This window comes from Typopeltis vanoorti, chromosome 14 (assembly GCF_054136105.1).
Source record: "Typopeltis vanoorti isolate ZY-2024b chromosome 14, IOZ_Tvanoo_1.0, whole genome shotgun sequence".
NCBI lineage: Eukaryota > Metazoa > Arthropoda > Arachnida > Uropygi > Thelyphonidae > Typopeltis > Typopeltis vanoorti.
This window is the reverse complement of record NC_143562.1, coordinates 82,564,564-82,584,668: the sequence shown is the minus strand read 5'-3', so window position 1 is coordinate 82,584,668 and position 20,105 is coordinate 82,564,564. Positions and strand designations below refer to the sequence as shown.

The 20,105-nt window shown below is 36.9% G+C and overlaps 1 protein-coding gene across 3 annotated transcripts in view; it reads right to left on the bottom strand.

Annotated features, from left to right (window-relative positions):
• The window catches only part of LOC150099711 (uncharacterized), a 346,327-nt gene that overhangs the window by 55,265 nt on the left and 270,957 nt on the right, over nt 1-20,105 (bottom strand). For 2 of the 3 annotated variants that reach the window (XM_090403848.1, XM_090403849.1), the window contains one exon: nt 1,909-1,983. In XM_090403848.1, coding sequence (XP_090259974.1) covers nt 1,909-1,973 — 65 coding nt within the window. In that variant the 5' untranslated portion in view covers nt 1,974-1,983. Of the gene's footprint in view, nt 1-1,908; nt 2,042-20,105 lie in introns of all 3 variants that reach the window. The other variant, XM_090403847.1, reaches the window with a different exon arrangement.

Genomic DNA, 20,105 nt, shown 5'->3' with positions numbered 1-20,105 from the left:
AATAAATTAAATTATTTAACACAATTTTGTATGACAATTTCCCATACTTTAGGAATAGTAAGAACGTTGTTGCGGTTTAAGTTTGGTCTGTGTAGTAGGGCTTCAGAACTTTCTTTGTATAAACGTTCATGTTTATATAAAGATCTATGTAAAAGTTTAGACTTTTCCCAATGGATCCTATGGTTTGTATTTTCAATTCCATGTTGAGAGAGGCCAGATTTCTGCGGTTTAAAAAGACGAATGTGGTCTTGATGTTCCGAGATGCGTTTCTGAACAGACCTACCTGTCTGTACAAAGTAAGACAATTTGCATGAGCATGGAATCTCATAAACGCCAGCCAACATCAAAGGTGAGAGTTTGTCCTTAGGAGAAGGTAAAAAGTTGTAAATTTGGTTGATAGGTTTGTAAGTAGTGGCAAAATTGTATTTCTTCATAATTTTATGGGAATCCTATGGACTTCCTGTCTGGTTTGATGTGTGGAGAAGTGACTGATGATTTTTTGAGTTGTTTTCTGATTATATCCATTTAGGATGGCTGTATTTTTGATTACTTCTAATTCCTGGTTTAAAGATTCTTCAGAGGAGCAGAATTTGTGTGCTCTGGAAACTAGTGATTTAATAATGCCAGATTTCTGAGATTGATGATGAGCAGAAGAATTGTGAATGTAGCGACCTGAGAATGTAGGCTTGTGAAAGACAGACGTGGTGATGGAACCTGAATTACAACTGTTTCTAGATAAAATTAACCTTCTTAATCATCGCATCAACTTTACGTTAGAAAAAGAATCTCCACAGGGTATCTCCTTTTTGGATTTACACATCCGTCGCCATGTCTGTCTTTCGGAAGCCTACATTCGCAATTCTTCCACTCATCATCCATCTCAGAAATCTGGCATTATTAAATCACTCGTTTCCAGAGCTCACAAATTCTGCTCCTCTGAAGAATCTTTAAACCAGGAATTAGAAGTAATCAAAAAATACAGCCATCCTAAATGGATATAATCAGAAAACAACTCAAAAAATCAGTCACTTCTCCACACATCAAGCCAGACAGGAAGAAGTCCATAGGATTCCCATACCTTATGTCAAAGGCATCTTCGAACGTCTTTCTAAGATTATGAAGAAATACAATTTTGCCACTACTTACAAACCTATCAACCAAATTTACAACTTGTTACCTTCTTCTAAGGACAAACTCTCACCTTTGATGTTGCCTGGCATTTATGAGATTCCATGCTCATGCAAATTGTCTCACTTTGGACAGACAGGTAGGTCTGTTCAGAAACGCATCTCGGAACATTAAGACCACATTCATCTTTTTAAACCACAGAAATCTGGCCTCTCTCTCAACATGGAATTGAAAATTCAAACCATAGCATCCATTGGGAAAAGTCTAAACTTTTACATAGATCTTTATATAAACATGAACGTTTATACAAAGAAAGTTCTGAGGCCCTACTACACAGACCAAACTTAAACCGCAACGACGTTCCTACTATTGTTAAAGTATGGGAAATTGTCATACAAAATTGTGTTAAATAATTAATTTATTTTTATTTATTTTTAACTTCTGTAACATGTTATGCACGTTTAATGAGATTCTATTGTAACCATGCGCTCTAACTGTATGTTATTCCTATTATTGTTTTAAACTACTGTACTGATGTCCTAACATACTTAGGATGAAATATTTACAATTAAATAATTTTCACTGTGGTTAATAGGAGTTTCTTTTAATTATGATCGCACCACAGGTTTCGTTATTAAAAAAAAAATTGATATATATATAACCAGTGAAATGTGTGACCTTATCTGTTTGACAAAATCTTTGGTGTTGAACATTTATTAGTACCTTATTTCTTCATTTCATTAAAATGAAACACTAACTCAAAATCTATTCTTGGCATACCTGTCAGGCTGTGCATGAAGACCTGTCTTTAATGCACCCAGAGCAAGATTCCATTCTTTTGACATGCTTTGTGATCTACATACAAGAATGTGCATTATTTTAGAAGAGTTATGAGAAGCAGGATTGTTATCATCTGGCAATAAAATATACAATTTTGAACACTCATGATGTAGATAGAATTAAAATAAAATACCCAGCATATCCAGAATTGAAACTATTTAAAACAGGTTTTAGATAGATTTTTGTAATAGGTGTGCTATTCCACATTTTTTCAGATTTATGCAGTCTACTTATTCAATTTAATGCAAGTGTTTCATAGCACTAATTATGAACAAACTGTTAACCCTATATTGTACTAAAGCTATCATTCTCCAAATAATAACGCAGTAATAAAAAAAAAATAATAATAATAAAATTCAAATACCACAGTGAATGATGTCAAGGTAACTTAACAATGGAGAAAGCACAAAATGAAAAACTATTTGGAGTGTATATGGGGACTATAACTGTTATTATATACGTATTTTTTGGTGTAGATTAAGTTAGATTTTGATAATAGTACTACCATTAGGTATTTGTTCTGTAAGTGCACTTATTGTCTTTATTTTGTTGGTTTGTGAATCGACTATTTGGGAAATGTTGATCAAGTATCTGAGAAAAAACTATTTTAATACCAACTAAAGCTGTTGGCATCTTCAGGGTACAGGTCTGATGATAGGAACTAAAGCTAACAAAACATGTTACAGACAAGACATTGACAGAATTCTAATTATAAATTACAAAACACTAAACGTGTGGCATGTACATGATTTCACTTATTGTTGTTTAGGAATGTTTTATAGTTGGTATTAAAGTTCATTTCTTGCGAGTTTAGAGATCTAATTAGGGTCTTCCAGATCTTGGATAAAGTTAAACCTTGGTTCCTATTAAGATTTTCTACAGAACGGGCGACTGTTGTGGCTTCTTTAAAAATACGAGCACGGTAATCCTCTTCTATGTAAGGATTACAGGTTTTATCCCACTCAATGACATGTTTGGTTGTGGAGAAATGGGAAGATAAGCCCAACATATCTTGTCTGTTGTTTATGACATATCCGATGTGTTCTCGCTGTCTTATCTCAGGCTTCTTGAAGTTTGGCCAATGTAACTTAAGCCACACGAGCATGGGATATTATAAACTCCAGCATATTTAAAGAAAGGATGGAAGTCTTTTGGAGATCTTAAGAGTTGTCGAATTGTATCTTTAGGTTTAAAGGTCACTCTTATTCTATGTGATTTGAGGAGTTTAGCAACCTTGTTAGAGGCTGTTCCCACATATGGAATGACGATTGTGGTAATATAACGAATGTCTTTGTGATGGATCAGAGAACAGAATCTTGTTAAAAAGTCTCCGGGGGTAGCCATTCAAGATGAGGTTGTTGGATATCAGTGTCAATTCATCTTGGAGATCTTTTTGGTCTCTTGTAATCCAGACAGCTCTCTTCTTTAGCATATGTACAATGCTGAGTTTTTGAGAAATGTGGTGGGGGGAGCTGAAGTGTAAATAATGTCCTGTATTTGTGGGTTTTCTATAAACTGAGAGGTTGAAATGACCATTAGCTTGCTTCTTAATTAGGATATCCAGAAATGGTATATTTTTCTTTTTCAAGGTCCAGAGTGAATTTGATTGAATGGTGAAAGGAGGTGATCTTATTTAGGAATTCAAATAAGTCATCTTTTTTGTGATTCCACACAATAAAGATGTCATCCATATATCTCCACCATATTGTAGGCTTGGGGTCTACTTGAGATAAAATTCTACTTTCAAGATCTTCCATGAAAAGATCGGCACAAGAAGGTGAGAGGGGGCTGCCTATTGCCAAGCCAATCAATTGCTGGTTAATGGTTTTCTTCCATCAAAAATAGTTTGATGTTAGGCAATGACTGAACAGTGAAGCAATAACTTGTGGAAACAAAGTACCTAAAATGTTGATGATTTCTACCACAGGGATGTTTGTAAATAAAGATTGGACATCTAAGCTGGCCAGTAGATCGTTTTCAGAGGTGGAGACGTTTTCTAATTTCTCTACAAAATGTTGCGAGTTTCTAATATAAGTATCCGAATTATGGATATGTTGTTGTAGGAGTTTTGCGAGGTGCTTAGACAACAGATAGGTAGGAGAGTTGATACTGTCCACAATAGGGCGTAATGGAACTCCATCTTTGTGAACGCCATATAGTCTAGGAGTTAGAGGAAGTATCGACTTCAATTTTTTAATTAATTCTGTTGGCCAGTTAACCGTGCGGTGTAATAAGTTGTTGGTATTATTGTGATTTTTTAACATTGGATCTGTTACTAGGACATGGTAAACAGACATGTCTGATAGTAAATAGTTAAGTTTATCTTCGTAGTCATTGGTGTTTAAGATCACTGTGCCGTTTCCTTTATCCGCTTTGAATATAATGATATCTTTCTTTTTCTTTAAATTAAGCATAGTTCTTTTTTCCAGAGGGGTGAAGTTTGTGTTGGGAGTTCTTGAAGAAGAGAGGATGGTACTACTTTTTAATCTAAGGTCATTGGCTGTGTGTTGAGGTAACAACGAGATTGCCTTATCTATATTACAAATGATATCCACTTTAGGTAGATAAGGTGTATGTGATCTGGCCAGCTTAGATGTCCAATCTTTATTTACAAAGATCCCTGTAGTAGAAGTCAAACATTTTAGGTACTTTGTTTCCACAAGATATTGCTTCGCTGTTCAGTCATTGCCTAACATCAAACTATTTTTTTTATGGAAGAAAACCATTTACCAGCAATTGACTGGCTTGGCAATGGGCAGCCCCACTCTCACCTTCTTGTGCCAATCTTTTCATGGAAGATCTTGAAAGCAGAATTTTATCTCAAGTAGACCCCAAACCCACAATATGGTGGAGATATGTGGATGACATCTTCATTGTGTGGAACCACAAAAAAAGATGACTTACTTGAATTCCTAAATAAGATCAACTCCTTTCACCATTCAATCAAATTCACTCTGGACCTTGAAAAAGAAAAACAACTACCATTTCTGGATATCCTAATTAAGAAGCAAGCTAATGGTCATTCCAACCTCTCAGTTTATAGAAACCCATGAATACAGGATGCTATTTACACTTCAGCTCCTCCCACCACATTTCTCAAAAACTCAGCACTGTAGATATGCTAAAGAAGAGAGCTGTGTGGATTACAACAGACCGAAAAGATCTCCAAGACGAAATGATACTGATATCCAACAACCTCATCTTGAATGGCTACCTCCCCCCAGAGACTTGTTAACAAGATTCTGTTCTCTGATCCATCACAAAGACAACAAGAAGACATTCATTATATTACCACAATCGCCATTCCATATGTGGAGACAGCCTCTAACAAGGTTGCTAAACTCCTCAAACCACATAGAATAAGAGTGACCTTTAAACCTAAAGATACAATTCGACAACTCTTGAGATCTCCAAAAGACTTCCATCCTTTCTTTAAATATGCTGGAGCTTATAATATCCCATGCTCATGCGGCTTAAGTTACATTGGCCAAGCTTCAAGAAGCCTTGAGATAAGACAGCGAGAACACATTGGATATGTCAAAAACAACAGACAAGATATATCGGGCTTATCTTCCCATTTCTCCACAACCAACCATGTCATTGAGTGGAATAAACCTGTACTCCTTACATAGAGAAGGACTACCATGCTCGTATTTTTTAAATAAGTCGCAACAGTCACCCATTCTGCAAAAAATCTTAATAGGAACAAACGTTTAATTTTATCCGAGATCTGGAAGACTAATTAGATCTCTAAACACACAAGAAATGAACTTTAGTAGCAACTATAAAACGTTCCTAAACAACAAGCGAAATCATGTGTGCCACACATGTATTGCACACGTTTAGTGTTGTTTTGTAATTTATAATTAGAATTCTCTTAATGTCTAGTGTTGTGTCAGAAATTACTGGCCCACTAAGTATCCGCCATTTGTTTCAGCCACAACATGAGAAAATACTCACTTAAGAATCTTAACGTAAAGACATGCTTGAACTCTCAAGAGTTTACATAGAGAGGCAACAACTAACTTGTAAATATAAAGTGTATCAATTTAATTATTAATGTTCTTGTAAAATAATTCAAATATTGCTTTAGAATAATACCCAATACTGGGAAAAATTCATGTTGACCAATCAGCAGAAGGCCTGATCATTACGTAGTAGTCTGTGACACAGAAGAACATCCAAAACGTCATCCGGTAACCCCCTGTAGTAACCCTTCCGTCGAGAGGGCTGCCGAGAAAAGATCGTGACCTTATCTGACGAATCAAAGACGGCTGAGTGAGTGACGTAGACAGAGGGTGCTCAGCGCTAAGATATAAGGAGCGGCGCACATTTCAACGCTCTTTTTTCCTGCATTTTTCCTGTGTGCCAGTGAGAAGGCCGTGAAGGCTGAGGAAGCTTGTCGCCGGTGTACAGCAACCCTCCACGTTGCAGTGGGTCCCGATGCGTACAGGTCGCCCAACTAAACAACGAGGAACCAGCAGACAGAGCCATTGGTGAGTTACTGCCAATGTGACGACTTCGAAGGACTCAATACTTCGAAAGGATTGAGTAAAGAAAGATAGCGGAACGACAAGGAATTTTTGCCATATCCAAGGAAAGATCAGACATAAAACCAAGGGACCACTTCGCTAAGGAGATTAACCGGTAAGGCAAATATTTCTTACCCTACATGCATAAGAAGTGCAGTAAAACCAGAGTGAACAAAGAGAAAGGGGAAAACCTTAAGCATAGTCCTGCTTGACCCGACTAGAAGATATGTTTTGGACTATACGTCTTGATTGGACTTTCTTGCTGCAACTTGTAAATTTCTGTTTGTGTGAACTTTTAGTGGAACAGTTTTAGAAATGAAGTGCTATATGAAATGCTATAAATGAAGTTTCTGCTCTGTATATTGAGCCTGTGATTTGCATGAGTTAAATAGCAAGGAGTTTACCTCTCATAAGATAAGCAATCTATAGGATTGAGAGAACGTGTCATGTATAAATTGATTTATTAAGTGTTGTTAAACTTGTTTAAGGACAGGAGTATCAGTTAATCTTAGCGCAAACCACACTGATTAATTAATGCTCCTCGATTAGAATTGTATATAAGCTTGCACATTAGGAAGAATTGATTGAGCCTATTGCTATTGAGTGGGCACTTGTGCATGAACCTACTCCCCGTTTTTTAGTATTATATTTACATGAATTTTTTCTGTATATGAATTTAGCTGCATTTGAGACTGACCTACCACTTATAAAAACTAAACCTGAGTGAGGAGGGGGGGGAGGAGGAGACACTCAACGTTAAGTTAAGAAGGGAGCCGCGACTGCATACCACGTGTTCCCAATGCTAAGTAATATTGTCGAGATAGTTTGTTAAAGTAAGATTAATTATCAGGAACTAGTCACCGGCTGGTGCAGTCGATTTAAGATAAACAAATTTGTCGGAGGCTAATTTCTGGTAAGTGTAAGAAGTAACCTGTAAAGAAAAAGTAAAACTATGCTAAGTAATAGCAAAAAAGAAAAATAAAAGAAGTAACAATGGCACAGCTGACATAACATTAGTCTGTAACATGTTTTTTTAACTTTAGTTCCTATCATCAGACCTGTACGCTGAAGACTCCAACAGGGGTGGCTCTACCGACGATGCAAGACTTGCATTTGCACAGGGCAACAAGTTTTTTTTGGGGCAGCAAAATTGATAAACTATACAAAAAATAAGGGGCAGCAAAATATGCTACTGCACGGGGCGGCCCTGGATGCCAACAGCTTTAGTTGGTGAAACTAGTTGGTATTAAAATACTTTCTCAGATCCTTGATCAACATTTCCCAAATAGTCAATTCACATAGCTTCTGTGGTCAAGAAAAAAAATATCGTTTAATATTTTGTTGGTTTGTTTTGGATTACAGTTGGTTATTAAAAATGGCATCCATAAGCAGCATAAGACAACAGTAAGAAACTTTCAGTTTAACAACTGAGTTTTATACTGCATTTTTCTATGATATGCCATCAAGTGTTTTCAATATGCTGGAAAAAAAAAATGTGAAAGGTTTATGGACTGTAACAACGAAAAGAACGAAGTGTTAAGGAGTGTGAAAAGTATGATGATACTGGAGCATTCAAAAAATGAGAATAGAGCCAAAAGGGACCAAAATTCAGATGAAAGTGCTAGTTATAAGTACTGAGCAGAAGAATTGAGGTGAGAGATGAGGAAGAGCGAAATGAAGCATGTGGAGTGAAATTAAACATTTGAATAAATGAAAAGGAAGAAGTTAATAAGGTAAAGCACAAAGCGGTGCAAGTAGCCAAGCACCAAAAGATGACTGCATGGTGCTGTATGGGGATTAAGCAATTAGAAATAAGGCAAATGACAAGCAGAGTTAGTAGTGAAGCACAAATTACTTGGCAGATTCAAAAAATGTGGAAAGGGATTTGAAGGTGTTCCCAGAGTTTATCCCAAAAGAGGAAGGTTGCTAGTGTTATAATGCAGAGGGTTTTGGGACCGTTATTGTTTAACTTGTATATTAAGGATAATGGGACAAGCTTAACTGGAGATATGCAGCTGTTTGCAAAGCAAATTTAAGAAATATGAGGAGGAGAGCAGATGTAACCTTACAGGTAAACTTGAATAGACTGAGTGGGCTAGTGAGTGGAGTTCTAGTTTAATGTTGGAAAGTAAGGTCTTGAAATTTGGTAGGCAAGGATGAGATGTAGAAATTTTGAAGGTGGAAGTGATGAAATATCTAGGAGTGGTGGTGGATAGTGACCTGAACTTTAAGGGTCACATTGCTAAAATTATGAAAACTCGATGAATTATAGCAAATGATGAGGACCTTTACATGCAGAAGCAAAAGAGATCATGATTCTCTTGTATAATGAATGCTCAGAAAAAATTACAGTATAGCAACTAAAGTGAGGAGGGATAGATTCTAATGCAATGAACATCAGAAATAAAGGAGCAGAGAAAACATTAAAAAAAGTGAAAGTAAAATGGTGAAGAACAAGCATGATTAAGACAAGTTTCTGGAAGAAAAAAAAAACAAAGAAGCATGTACTGTACGTCCACAGATGCGAGCCCCTTCGACACTTCTGCACATATCAGAAGGAGAATCCATTCCGGTAATAGGGTAATCAATCTGTCAAGCAGTGAATAACTTTAGTTCCCAAGAAAAAACATCTATAGAAAAGTTCCTCTGGCTGGAGACAAGAATGAAACCTATAACAGTATTTTTATCTAGTTTTATTATTAGAAATAAAATGAAATTTTTACCATGAAGTTACCCATGTGTTAAAAACATAATAGAAAATCTTAAGATCTGTTGCATCTGAAAAAAGTATATAATGGCATACCAAGATTGGGGATGGGGGGAGAAAGAAAGAGAGAGACACCATTCAAAATTAAAATTCTGTATAATGTAAGTGGAAGAATACCAGCTACAGGTCAATGTCCAGACCAGAAAGCCAATCTAGGGCCTCATCTGTCACCTCATGGATGTCCTGGAGGCCACCACCATGAAATTGGTGCCTTGGGCAGTCATTCACAATGAGTGATCATCTGGGCCACAGGAGAACAGTCACAATAAGGGTGGTCTGACAGTCTCCATTTATGCAGTAAGTAGTCACATCTGCCCTGGTTAGTTCTGTTCCTGTTGATAGATGACCAAATCTTCCTAGGAAGGGAAAAACCAGGCTAGAGCACAGGGATCTTCAACCAGGAAAACCATTTGTTGGAAGATTGTTGGACCAGTGTTCTCTCCACATGTCAGGTCTTGATGGTAAGGCAACTGAAGAGGGTTCGTCCATAGATCAGAAAGAGTTTCTTGATTTTAGGTGAAGACTAGGTGGATTTATGAGTCTGGTGCAGGGGCAGGAGCTACATGAAAAATTTACATTGTTACTAATTTCCTATCTACAATTTTCCTCCAAATCAGTGTTACTTGTCAAGACTCCAACATTATCAGATCTTATATTTCTATCTTCTAAAGCACTTTTTACCATATCAATCCACTTATATCTTGGTCTTCCTCTAGGTCTTTTTCCTGCCAACCTAGCAGAGAACACTTTTTTTTCTAATCTTTCCTCTCCCATTCTGTTTAAGTGACGATACCACCTGAGATTATCTCTGTTAAACGCATTCCTGGATGCTGACAATATCAAGTTCTTTCCTAATCTCCTTGTTTTTAATATGATATTGCAATTGATTCTATCTGTTCATGCCCCTAATCTTTCTCAGGATGCTCATATTTGTGGTCTCAAGTCTTTGGTCAAGTGTTTTACTTTTAACTAGCTCTCAGATCCATAAGTTAAAATTGGTTGAACACTGTCTTGTATGCAGCTAATTTAATGTTTTGACTAATTTCTCTCTTATTCCATATGAATTTATTCACTTGACTTTCTATCATACCAGGTTTGTTGATTCTATTGTCTATTTCCATATTTAATTTACCATCTTCACTAAAAATCGTGCCTAAGTAGCTAAAACATTTTACTTGTTTTATAGGTTCTCCAGTTACAATGCAGTTAACATTTTCAATGCTTGTGCCTATTTTCATTGTCTTTCATACCATATCTATTACAACAGTTATTCAATTTAGTCAGGGAATCTTGCAGACTTGTAGTGGATTTATTTAGAAGCACAACATTGTCTGCATAAAGCAAAGAGCTGACATTAACATCTCCAATTTTGATATCAGGTTTGATACCACTTTCCTTCATAATGTGATCCATATAGATAATGAATAACAGAGGGGATAATGTACATCCTTGTCTGACACCAGATTTAACATTAAAACCATCTTCCTGTGCTTCCTTCAATTCTAACTGAAGACTTACGATTCAAATAAAAACTTAAGTATTGCTTGATATAATGTCCCATTGACATCATATAAATAGTGGTTTGAATAGCTTCTCTCTTGACACCTTGTCATATGCCTTTTCCAGATCTACACAACTTAAATACATATCTTTGTTATATTCTCATGACTTCTCAACTATTTGCCATAAAGTGAAAATCTGATCCTGACAGCCTCTATTTGGCTTTAATCCAGCTTGTTCTTCACCAAGCTCATCTTCCACAGTCCTTCTCAACCGTTTCTCAAGTATACCTGCATAAATTTTACCAGGAACATTCAGTAGAAAAATACCTTTGTAATTCTCACATTCAGTTTTATTTCCCTTTTTATATATGAGTACTATGAGAGCTCTACTCCGATCATCCAGAATTCATCCCTCTGTCCAGGCCTTCTGAACTATGCAGAGCAGCCACTGTAAGACTTTTATATCTCCATACTTGAACATTTCTGGTCGAATATCATTACTTTATTAAATACTTTAATCAAGGCTTGTCTTCTCTGTATATTTAGTAGAGCAATGTTGGATAGACAAGCAGCCAAGGGAGAGGGGTGCTTCTCAGTGTCCCACTAATTGTACGCACTGTAGAGATTTTATTAGAGATTTGCCCTTGCAAGGAATGCGAGGGCTCATGCAGAGACTTTAAGACATTAGCACCACAACCCGTGAAATGATATTATTTATCATTTTAAGTTTGTTGGACAGGTTGGTGATGTGCCTTTTAAAAAGGTTAGGCTTCTGTCCAGGCTCACTCCAAGGTATTTAAGGGTGAGGCTCATGTTCTATCATTTTGCCACAGAAAGAGAGGTTGAGGTGTCAATTCACCTCTGCACTGTTCAGGTCGAATGCTATGGATATAGTTTTTGTTGGATTTGGCTTCAGGTACCACTGCTTGAAGTACACCTCCAGGATGTTCAGCTCTGTGTTCAAAGTTGTTTACAGGTAGGCAAAGGAGGTAGACTGGTGTAGGATTGTGAGATCATATATATTTGCTTGAGCTGGTATGTAGTAAGACATCTGATCTGATTTTCCTGACTGTAGGTGACTTTGCAAGTATTGCTCACAAAGTATTCCTGGTGAGATTTTTAAGGGTAGTTCACCATTGCTTTTCCCAATTCCCCTATTTTATCCGGACTCAGGACCGGCATATGGCTGGGACGTATTCATGACTATAATCTATGTTGGTTCATGGGACTGATTTGCCTGTTCTAGGGGACGAAAAACCCGAGTTTCTAGGTGAAAAATCCCCTACCTCTGTATGACACTGGCTAACTTACCTTTAGTCGAAAGAGACCAGATAAAGGTTCCTCACTTCACTGACGGGATTTGAACCCAGGTCTTTCCAACCAAAGGGCTTCGCCTATACTGACTGAGCTAATGAAGCTCCAAGTCAGACATGTAGTGGTTAAATAGTAAAGTGGATAACACAGAGCAGGAGGAACCTGGGACTGCTCTTTTCTTCAACAATATGAACCAGATCTTTCTGTTGGAGAGAATGGATTCAAAAAGCTGAAAAGTTGTTTTGCACCTTACGATATTGCTCAGCTTTAAGAGGATGCCCCTGATCCAGACTGTGTCATATGCTGATGTTAGTCAATGAAAGTGACTCGATTTTAGTTTCTTCTGAAAGCCTGCGTCAATCTGTGTTGTCAGAGCCAGGACCTGGTCACAGCAACTTCTTCCCGGCCCGAAGCCAGCTTGTTCAATCGGGAGTCTCTTTCGATGAGTGGTGAAATTCTTTTAAGGAGAATTCGTTCAAAGAACTTAATAGGTGGAGCAAAGCAAGGAGATAGGTTGTAGATTTTTTGACATTTGGATCTCTGTGGTTTAGATACAGCAATTATTTTGGCTTCGTGCCAGTTTCGATAGTTTTCCAGTTGTTATAATTTTTGAGAAAAGGGTGGCCAGCCATGTTTGACTTTGTTGGCCAAGATGTTTTAGAAAGTTGGGGAGGATACCATCCACACCTGTAGCCTTGCCATTCTTGGTGAGTTTTAAGGCTTCCTGTACCTCTTTAAGAGAAACTGTGTACAAGTTCAGGAAGCTCAGAGGCCATCTTCAGATTTTTTCTGATGGAACATTGCACAGTTATTTTCCTCGCGGAGACTTTCAGTAAATGATTAACCGTTTGATCAGAAGTTATCTCTGGTGGTTTGTATGTTGTTGGTACTGTTCCCCCCCCCCCCAATTTTCTCAGAAGTGACCAGCTTTTCTGGCTAGATTTGGTGAATCTGGGATAGCAATTAGGGGTGGATGGTATCGCTCAATTTGCTTTTGAAATACATTCTGGTTGGATCTGCGAAATTCCATCTAGTGACTGGTGTTCCACTAATGATTGGGATTGATGTGCCTGTCTCTATTAGTGTAGGACAATGCTGGCTGTTAGGAAATCTGTTGAGGATAGTTCTGGTTGTTGGCAGAGGGTGGTATTCACAGTCTTTAGAGACACAGATCAGAGAGTGTAGGTTCTGTTTCATCTGGTTGAGTGAAGAGTGCCTTCTTGCTTGGCATCGTAGATCAAATATGTATACAGGTTATATGTATCCATCCAGTTAACTAGATTATCACCATCTTGGTTGTTAAAGGAATAGCCCCCACATGGTGTGATGAGAGTTGAAGTCACCAATATAGACAGGTGAGGTGGCAGCTGGTCCATCTGGTCAGGTCAGGATTGCGATAGTGGTTTGTAGACGTTGTAGATGGTGGTATTTTGAATTTTAATACCTATGGAGTATTCTGCTTCAAGCACACGTGTTATGTCCTTGAGACAGGACAGATGTAGGTTGCCAGGCCATGCTTGGGATGGCAGTTATAAAACAAGAATTAGGCCCGGATCTTTAGCCTATTAAGAGCTAAAGATCCGGGCCTAATTCCTGGAGAATAGGCTAATATTTAGCCTATTCTCCAGGAAACCAATGTGTTAGGCACATTGGTTTCCTGGAGAGTTGGGATGTTGATGATTTGTCTTTGGCTATTTTTCCAATGACTTCGGCTTTGGATTTAGATAGTCCTATGTTTAAGGAACAAATTGAGAGAGTGTTGTTTAGGGGACTGTAACATTATTCCGAACGATTGAGCCAGCATGAAGTTTTTTGAGTTATGTTTTTATCATGGTTGCTTCAGGTGGTCCAGGAGGCTTGGTACCTTTGGACGCCTGGTTTGATAGCTTCATGTTACCAGCATTACATCTCCGGGACTTCTTGTGTCCAAAGCACCAGCAATGTACCACAAGGTACACTGCTAAAATTTAATTGAAGAATAGAGAGGAAAGACAGTTGTTAAATCAAATTTTAAGGCAGGACTGCATGTTATCTCTGCTGTTATTTTTAATTCTATTTGAACTACAGTAAGGAAAATGGGATTAAAACCAATATTCAAATAGAAAACATGATTAATTAATTTATATCCTAGGCTGATGACATCCTCTTTGAATATATCTGCTATGGCAATTTTAGAATGAAAATCAGTGAAAAACTATAAATATATACAAGGAAACACAAAATATCTACTATATTCTCAGAGGTGAACCTGTAGAACACATTACAGCTTTTTATCCAAAACTAATAGCAAAGATGGAAATTTATGATGAAAATAAATAATAAGTAAAGCTGATAGTAAAGCTTGGGGGAGACCACCTCCTACCAGGCACGTCCCCCAGGTGGCAGATGGGGAAAACCCAAATGGGTTGCTCTGAATAAAGAGCCATGGACCAAAGGATGTAGCAGAGGCATGGCAAGCTGACTACATTATGCCAGTAACTTTCATGAGCAGGAGAAAGTCTACAAACCGAGATAGTGCTACTGCGTACGGGACAACCGACGCACCTACTCGAAGACCACATAGAGTAGGTGAGAAATCAGCAATGTAGTCAGCCAAGGATGTGAAACATGTAGCCACCCTCAACATAAGATCACTATACTGACCTGGAAAATTGCAATTAGTCCAGGAAAATTTAAAAAAGACTGAAATGGAGTATTTTAGGTTTATCAGAGACACACTGGTGCGGAGATGGATTCATGGATTTACCAGAAGGAAGACTGTACTTCTCAGGAAGAAAAGATAACATACACAGAGAAGGAGTTGCATTATTAATTGAAAAGAAACTTACACACTCAGTAATTGAAATAAACCCAGTGTCTCCTAGAATAATCATAGCCAAACTTCAAGCAAAAGAAAAATGTCAAACAATTAAAATAATCCAAATATATGCACCAGACAGTCACCATTCAAAGGAAGAAATAGAAAATTTCTATAAAGAACTACAACAGGAAATAGATAATCCCAAAAATAGAGAACTCATGATAATGATGGGAGATTTTAATGCTAAAATAGGACAGTTCACAGCAGACAAAAAAGATGTGATGGTAATATAAAGAACTGCATAGACTATATCATCACAAATAAACAATGGAAAAGATCAGTAAATAATGTACGAACATTAAGAAGTTTTGATTTTGACACTGACCACGAAATATTAACTGCCAAAGTGAAGATAAAATTCAACAGGAAAAACAATATCAGAAAAGAAGAAAACATCAACCTATCAAAACTAAAAGATAGCTCAAGCAGAATTCGATTTTTAGAACACATGTGCTTGAAATTAAAACCCTCCATCTTCCAGAACAGCAGAAAATACTGGGAAGAAGGAAAAGAAACAGTGTTATCAATTGCAAAAGACACTCTAGGTTCCAAACCCAAAATAAACAAACAGTGGATAACCCAAGAAATCATAGCTACCATAGAAGAGAAAAGAGAGGCCAAGATACTTGTAAACCAACAAAACAATGAAGAGAATAGAGAAAAATACAGAGCACTAAAAAATAAAGTTGATAACCTATGCAAAAAAGCCAAAGAAAAATAGAAGAAAAAGCTAAGAAAGGCCAAGAAGCATACCAACAAAACAACCTAAAAGTCTTCCATGATACTGTAAGAGAAATTACAAAGAAATTCTCAGCAAAAGCAGTAACAATGATAAACAACAAGATGACTGAAACTGGGAATATTGAATATAAGAAAAATCTTGTCAAACCATTTTAAGACTATCTTCCACCAAGGAAACAAAACTACAATGCCAACAATAGAAGAAAATAATGATACCTAAAAATTTTACAAGAAGAAGTTAGATACGCAATAAAACAGATGACAAACAAAGTACCAAGCATTGCTACTATCCCTACTGAACTGTGGTCATATGGAGGCAGCATATCAATAGAATATTTAACAACTCTATTCAATAAAATACTACAAACAGGAGAACTGGAAAGATCATCCCAATATATACAAGAAAGGAGACAAAAGAGACTGCAGAAATTACAGACCAATCAATTTACTCCCTCACACCTATAAAATATTCATAAGAATTATACAAAATAGATTAAAAACACCTATGAAGAAATGATAGGCATAGAACAAGCTGGTTTCTGAGAAAACTATTCAACAATAGACCAAATTTTCACATTGCACCAACTAGCAGAGCTCAGCATGGGAAGACGATAAAGAACTATATTGTTGTTTTGTGGACTTTAAACAAGCTTTCGATAACATCAACAGAGAAATCCTTCTTAAAATTCTACTAGAAAAAGCAATAGACAAATATATAATAGTTTCTGATAAAATATTACTCTAAGACAAATGCAATAATTAAAAAGGACACCCTCACAACAGAACCCATAGAGATCCAAAAAGGAGTACTGTAAGGATGCCCATTATCCCCATGCCTATTCAACATATATCTAGAAGAAGTTGTAAAGAAGGCAATAATAGACAATGAGCCTGGAATCAATGTCAATGGTTTAAACATAAATAATATCAAATATGCAGATGATCTCATCCTTCTTGCAAGAACCCCCAAATGAACTACAAAAGTTGATCAACAAGCTAAACGAAACCTGTAAAACATATGACATGACAATAAATATACAAAAGACAAAAATGATGAAAATAGGGAGGTACAGAACTACCATCTCAGCCACCCTAAACGAAGAACAAATAGAACAAGTAGACAACTTCATATACCTTGGATCAAAACTAACAGAAACAATAGATGAACTCAAAACAATCAAACACAGCATAGCGATAGGATGGACCACCATGGGAAAATTACAAAAAATCTGGAAAACAAACAAGATATCTAAGCAAGCCAAAATCAAATTATATGAAGCAATAATTATACCAACAGTCATCTATGGAGCAGAAGCGTGGACAGTTAAAAAAAGATTAGGAGAAAAAACTGCTACATTTGAAATGAAATGCTTAAGAAAAATAAATAGAACAAGTTGGATAGAAAAGAAAACAAATATCACAGTCAGACAAGAACTATTGTATAAAAAGACGATATTAGAAAACAACAACTGAGATGGTTTGGACACACTGTATGCATGGATGCAGACAGACTTCCTAACATCTTAATCAATACTTTTCCAACTGAAAAAAGAAGACCCGGAAGACCAAGAATTACCTGGCTGAAATTAATAAAGAACATCTTGGGATGCAGAACATATAATATATAAAGATATGCGTTCAGTAAATTAGGAGAGAGAGGTTAACAGATGACATTAATGGCAGGATCTTATTAAATATGAAAATAACAGAATATACAATGATTAGTTTTTTTATACATTCCAGAATATTAATCTAAACTATGGGGATAAAAATCATCAAACAAGTTTTTTTTGTTCGATGATCTTTAAAGCAAAAAGATCCAGACAAAGCAGGAGATATACAGGGATCTCTAAGTATCTAGTATCATTATTATTTGACACCTCCAGGGAGTCCTAAGACTCATTGAGAGAGGGCACCTACTCAACAACTCTCCATCTCCACCACTCAACCTCATCCACAAACCACCTCATCTACAACAAAGCCATGGGTGGATTAAGTTGGGCTACTAAAGGCATTTTGTTTATTAATTATCTTGAAAAGGTAAAACAATAACCGGGGAATATTATTCCGATCTTTTAACCAGATTAGACAAAAAAATTCGCGAGAAAAGACCCGGTTTGCAGAAGAAAAATATCATCTTTCATCAGGACAATGCACCTGCCCACAAAGGTGTTTTGGCAATGGGAAAATTAAGGGATCTGCACCATGAATTGTTGGAAAATCCACATTATTCCTCAGATTTGGCTCCCTCTGACTTCTATCTCTTCCCAAAACTAAAACTCTTCCTCGCTGGTCAGTGTTTTTCTTTGAATCAAGAGGAGATTGCAGCTATAGAGGGGTATTTTGCAGATCTTACTGAGAACCACTACAGGGGTGGGATAATGGCGCTGGAATAAATGTATTCGTCTTAAGGGAGATTATGTTCACTGTTAGCCCGAGAACATTTTAGACCACCATTGTATAGCGAAGATATATATACTTTCGTATAGTATACAACAAAATTATTATGCAGAAACAGCAAAGTCCTGCTTTTAGCTATTATTTTAGTAATGAAAGTTTTCCTCACCTGGAAGGTGGTGATAAATTATTTTCTTGTTTCATCCATATAACTAAGCATATGCAGAGATTGATTTTTAGATGTAGATGAAGTTTGTCATTTGAATGAGGAACTACTTATTGAAATGGGGCAAAGCTATATAAGAAAAAACAAAAACAGGAAGATTCCCATTTAACTCAGATCAGAGTAACATTTTTTGGTTGAGAACACTGGTTCCTGTATGTAAACTCGATTCTCATGTAGCAGGCATTTAAAATCTCGAATTCTACAATATTATAAAACTGTATTTCGTAACTTTCAGAAAGTAACATTCAAAATTATCACCATCTTCAGACCTGTGTGGAGTCAAAAGATCTATTGTGAAAGGTCTCTCTGTCGTACACAGCTCACCGTACTATGCAAAGAATGTGAATGTATTTGCAGACACCATACTCTCAGGCAATGCATTCCAGTCATTCACTACTCTCCATGCAAAAAAAAAAAAAAAAAAAACCATGCTTCTCACTGCTTTGTTCACACCTCCCTCTTTATATAGTTTCCAGGAATGATTGCTTATTCTTCCTCCCCCACATTTCCCACCATTCTGTGAAAAGCCTTATCAATATTAATTTGATAAGAAGCCCCTTACCAACTTATATCTCTATCATATCACCCCTTCTCCGCCTAGTTACTAGACTCTGTAAATTGCAGCTTATCAACCTTTCGTCATACTTAACATCCCAGAGACCAGGAACCACCTTAATCAATAACTTCTGGCCACCTTCCAATACTACTTCATCCTTTTGTAAACCAGACAAGTAAATAAGTGCTGAGTAATCCATGTGTGGCATAATCTATGCCTTATACAATGAAAACCATAATTGCTTTAAGAGTATTCTCCACATCACTGCCAGAATTTGTCGTCTTGTCCTCACAATTATAGTCCATCACTAGTGGCTTCTGGGATAATGTCCCCCACACCACGCACCAAACTTGCTGATACCTATCAGATCCCCAATCTCCAACCCAAAGCATTAATCTAATACCCAATCCTTTTAATCACAATATCCAACCAACTGTTCTAGTTTAACTATGAACTCGTCATGTAGCAATCAAACACCTTTGCAAAATCAAAGTAAACTATTGTGTATCCATCTCCTTATCGGATGCACTTGTCACAAATATTTACAATACAGGTAACTCTCGTCATATGCACTTTCATTTTGGTACATAAGGACGATTACTGTTTCCTATCCATGGTTGTAGAAACTTCTGTGCATGTACCTTGTTTCATGCCTCCATTCACTGTGTTCAGTGTCCATTTGGTGTCACTACTGCCTTATTGGTCTATGCAGTATTGTCTTTATAGATAAAGAACTTCACACTGGCCTGTGCCCTGAGCAACGAGGATCTTTTGGTTATGAAAAAGCACATCGGTAAGGAAGCTACTAAAGTTAATAATAAATCTACTATGGAAGTTAAGCTAAGAAAACTCTCGGAATGAAGGTCATGTCTCAAGCTTTTAAGCTGACAGACAATGCCACAAGAGGATTTTATACATAAAAGGAAGATTAAAAATGTCCTTAAGTATCAATCCTATAAAACCACTAACTTGTATGCTTCTATCACATCTCCTCCCTTACACCGTTCACAGCTAGTTTTTGGAGCCCACAGACCTTCAATCTATTCTCATTGGAAACATTCCACAGACCTGCCACAATCTTTGTCACTCACCTATGAATCCTCTCCACCACTTCACCACAGAATCCAGATCTGTGTGCAATAGCCCAGATCTGATCTTATTAATGCTTTATATAAAGTGGAACAATAAGTTTTCTATCTCTGCTTGTCAGTATGTTCTCAACAACCATGTAATTTAATGTGC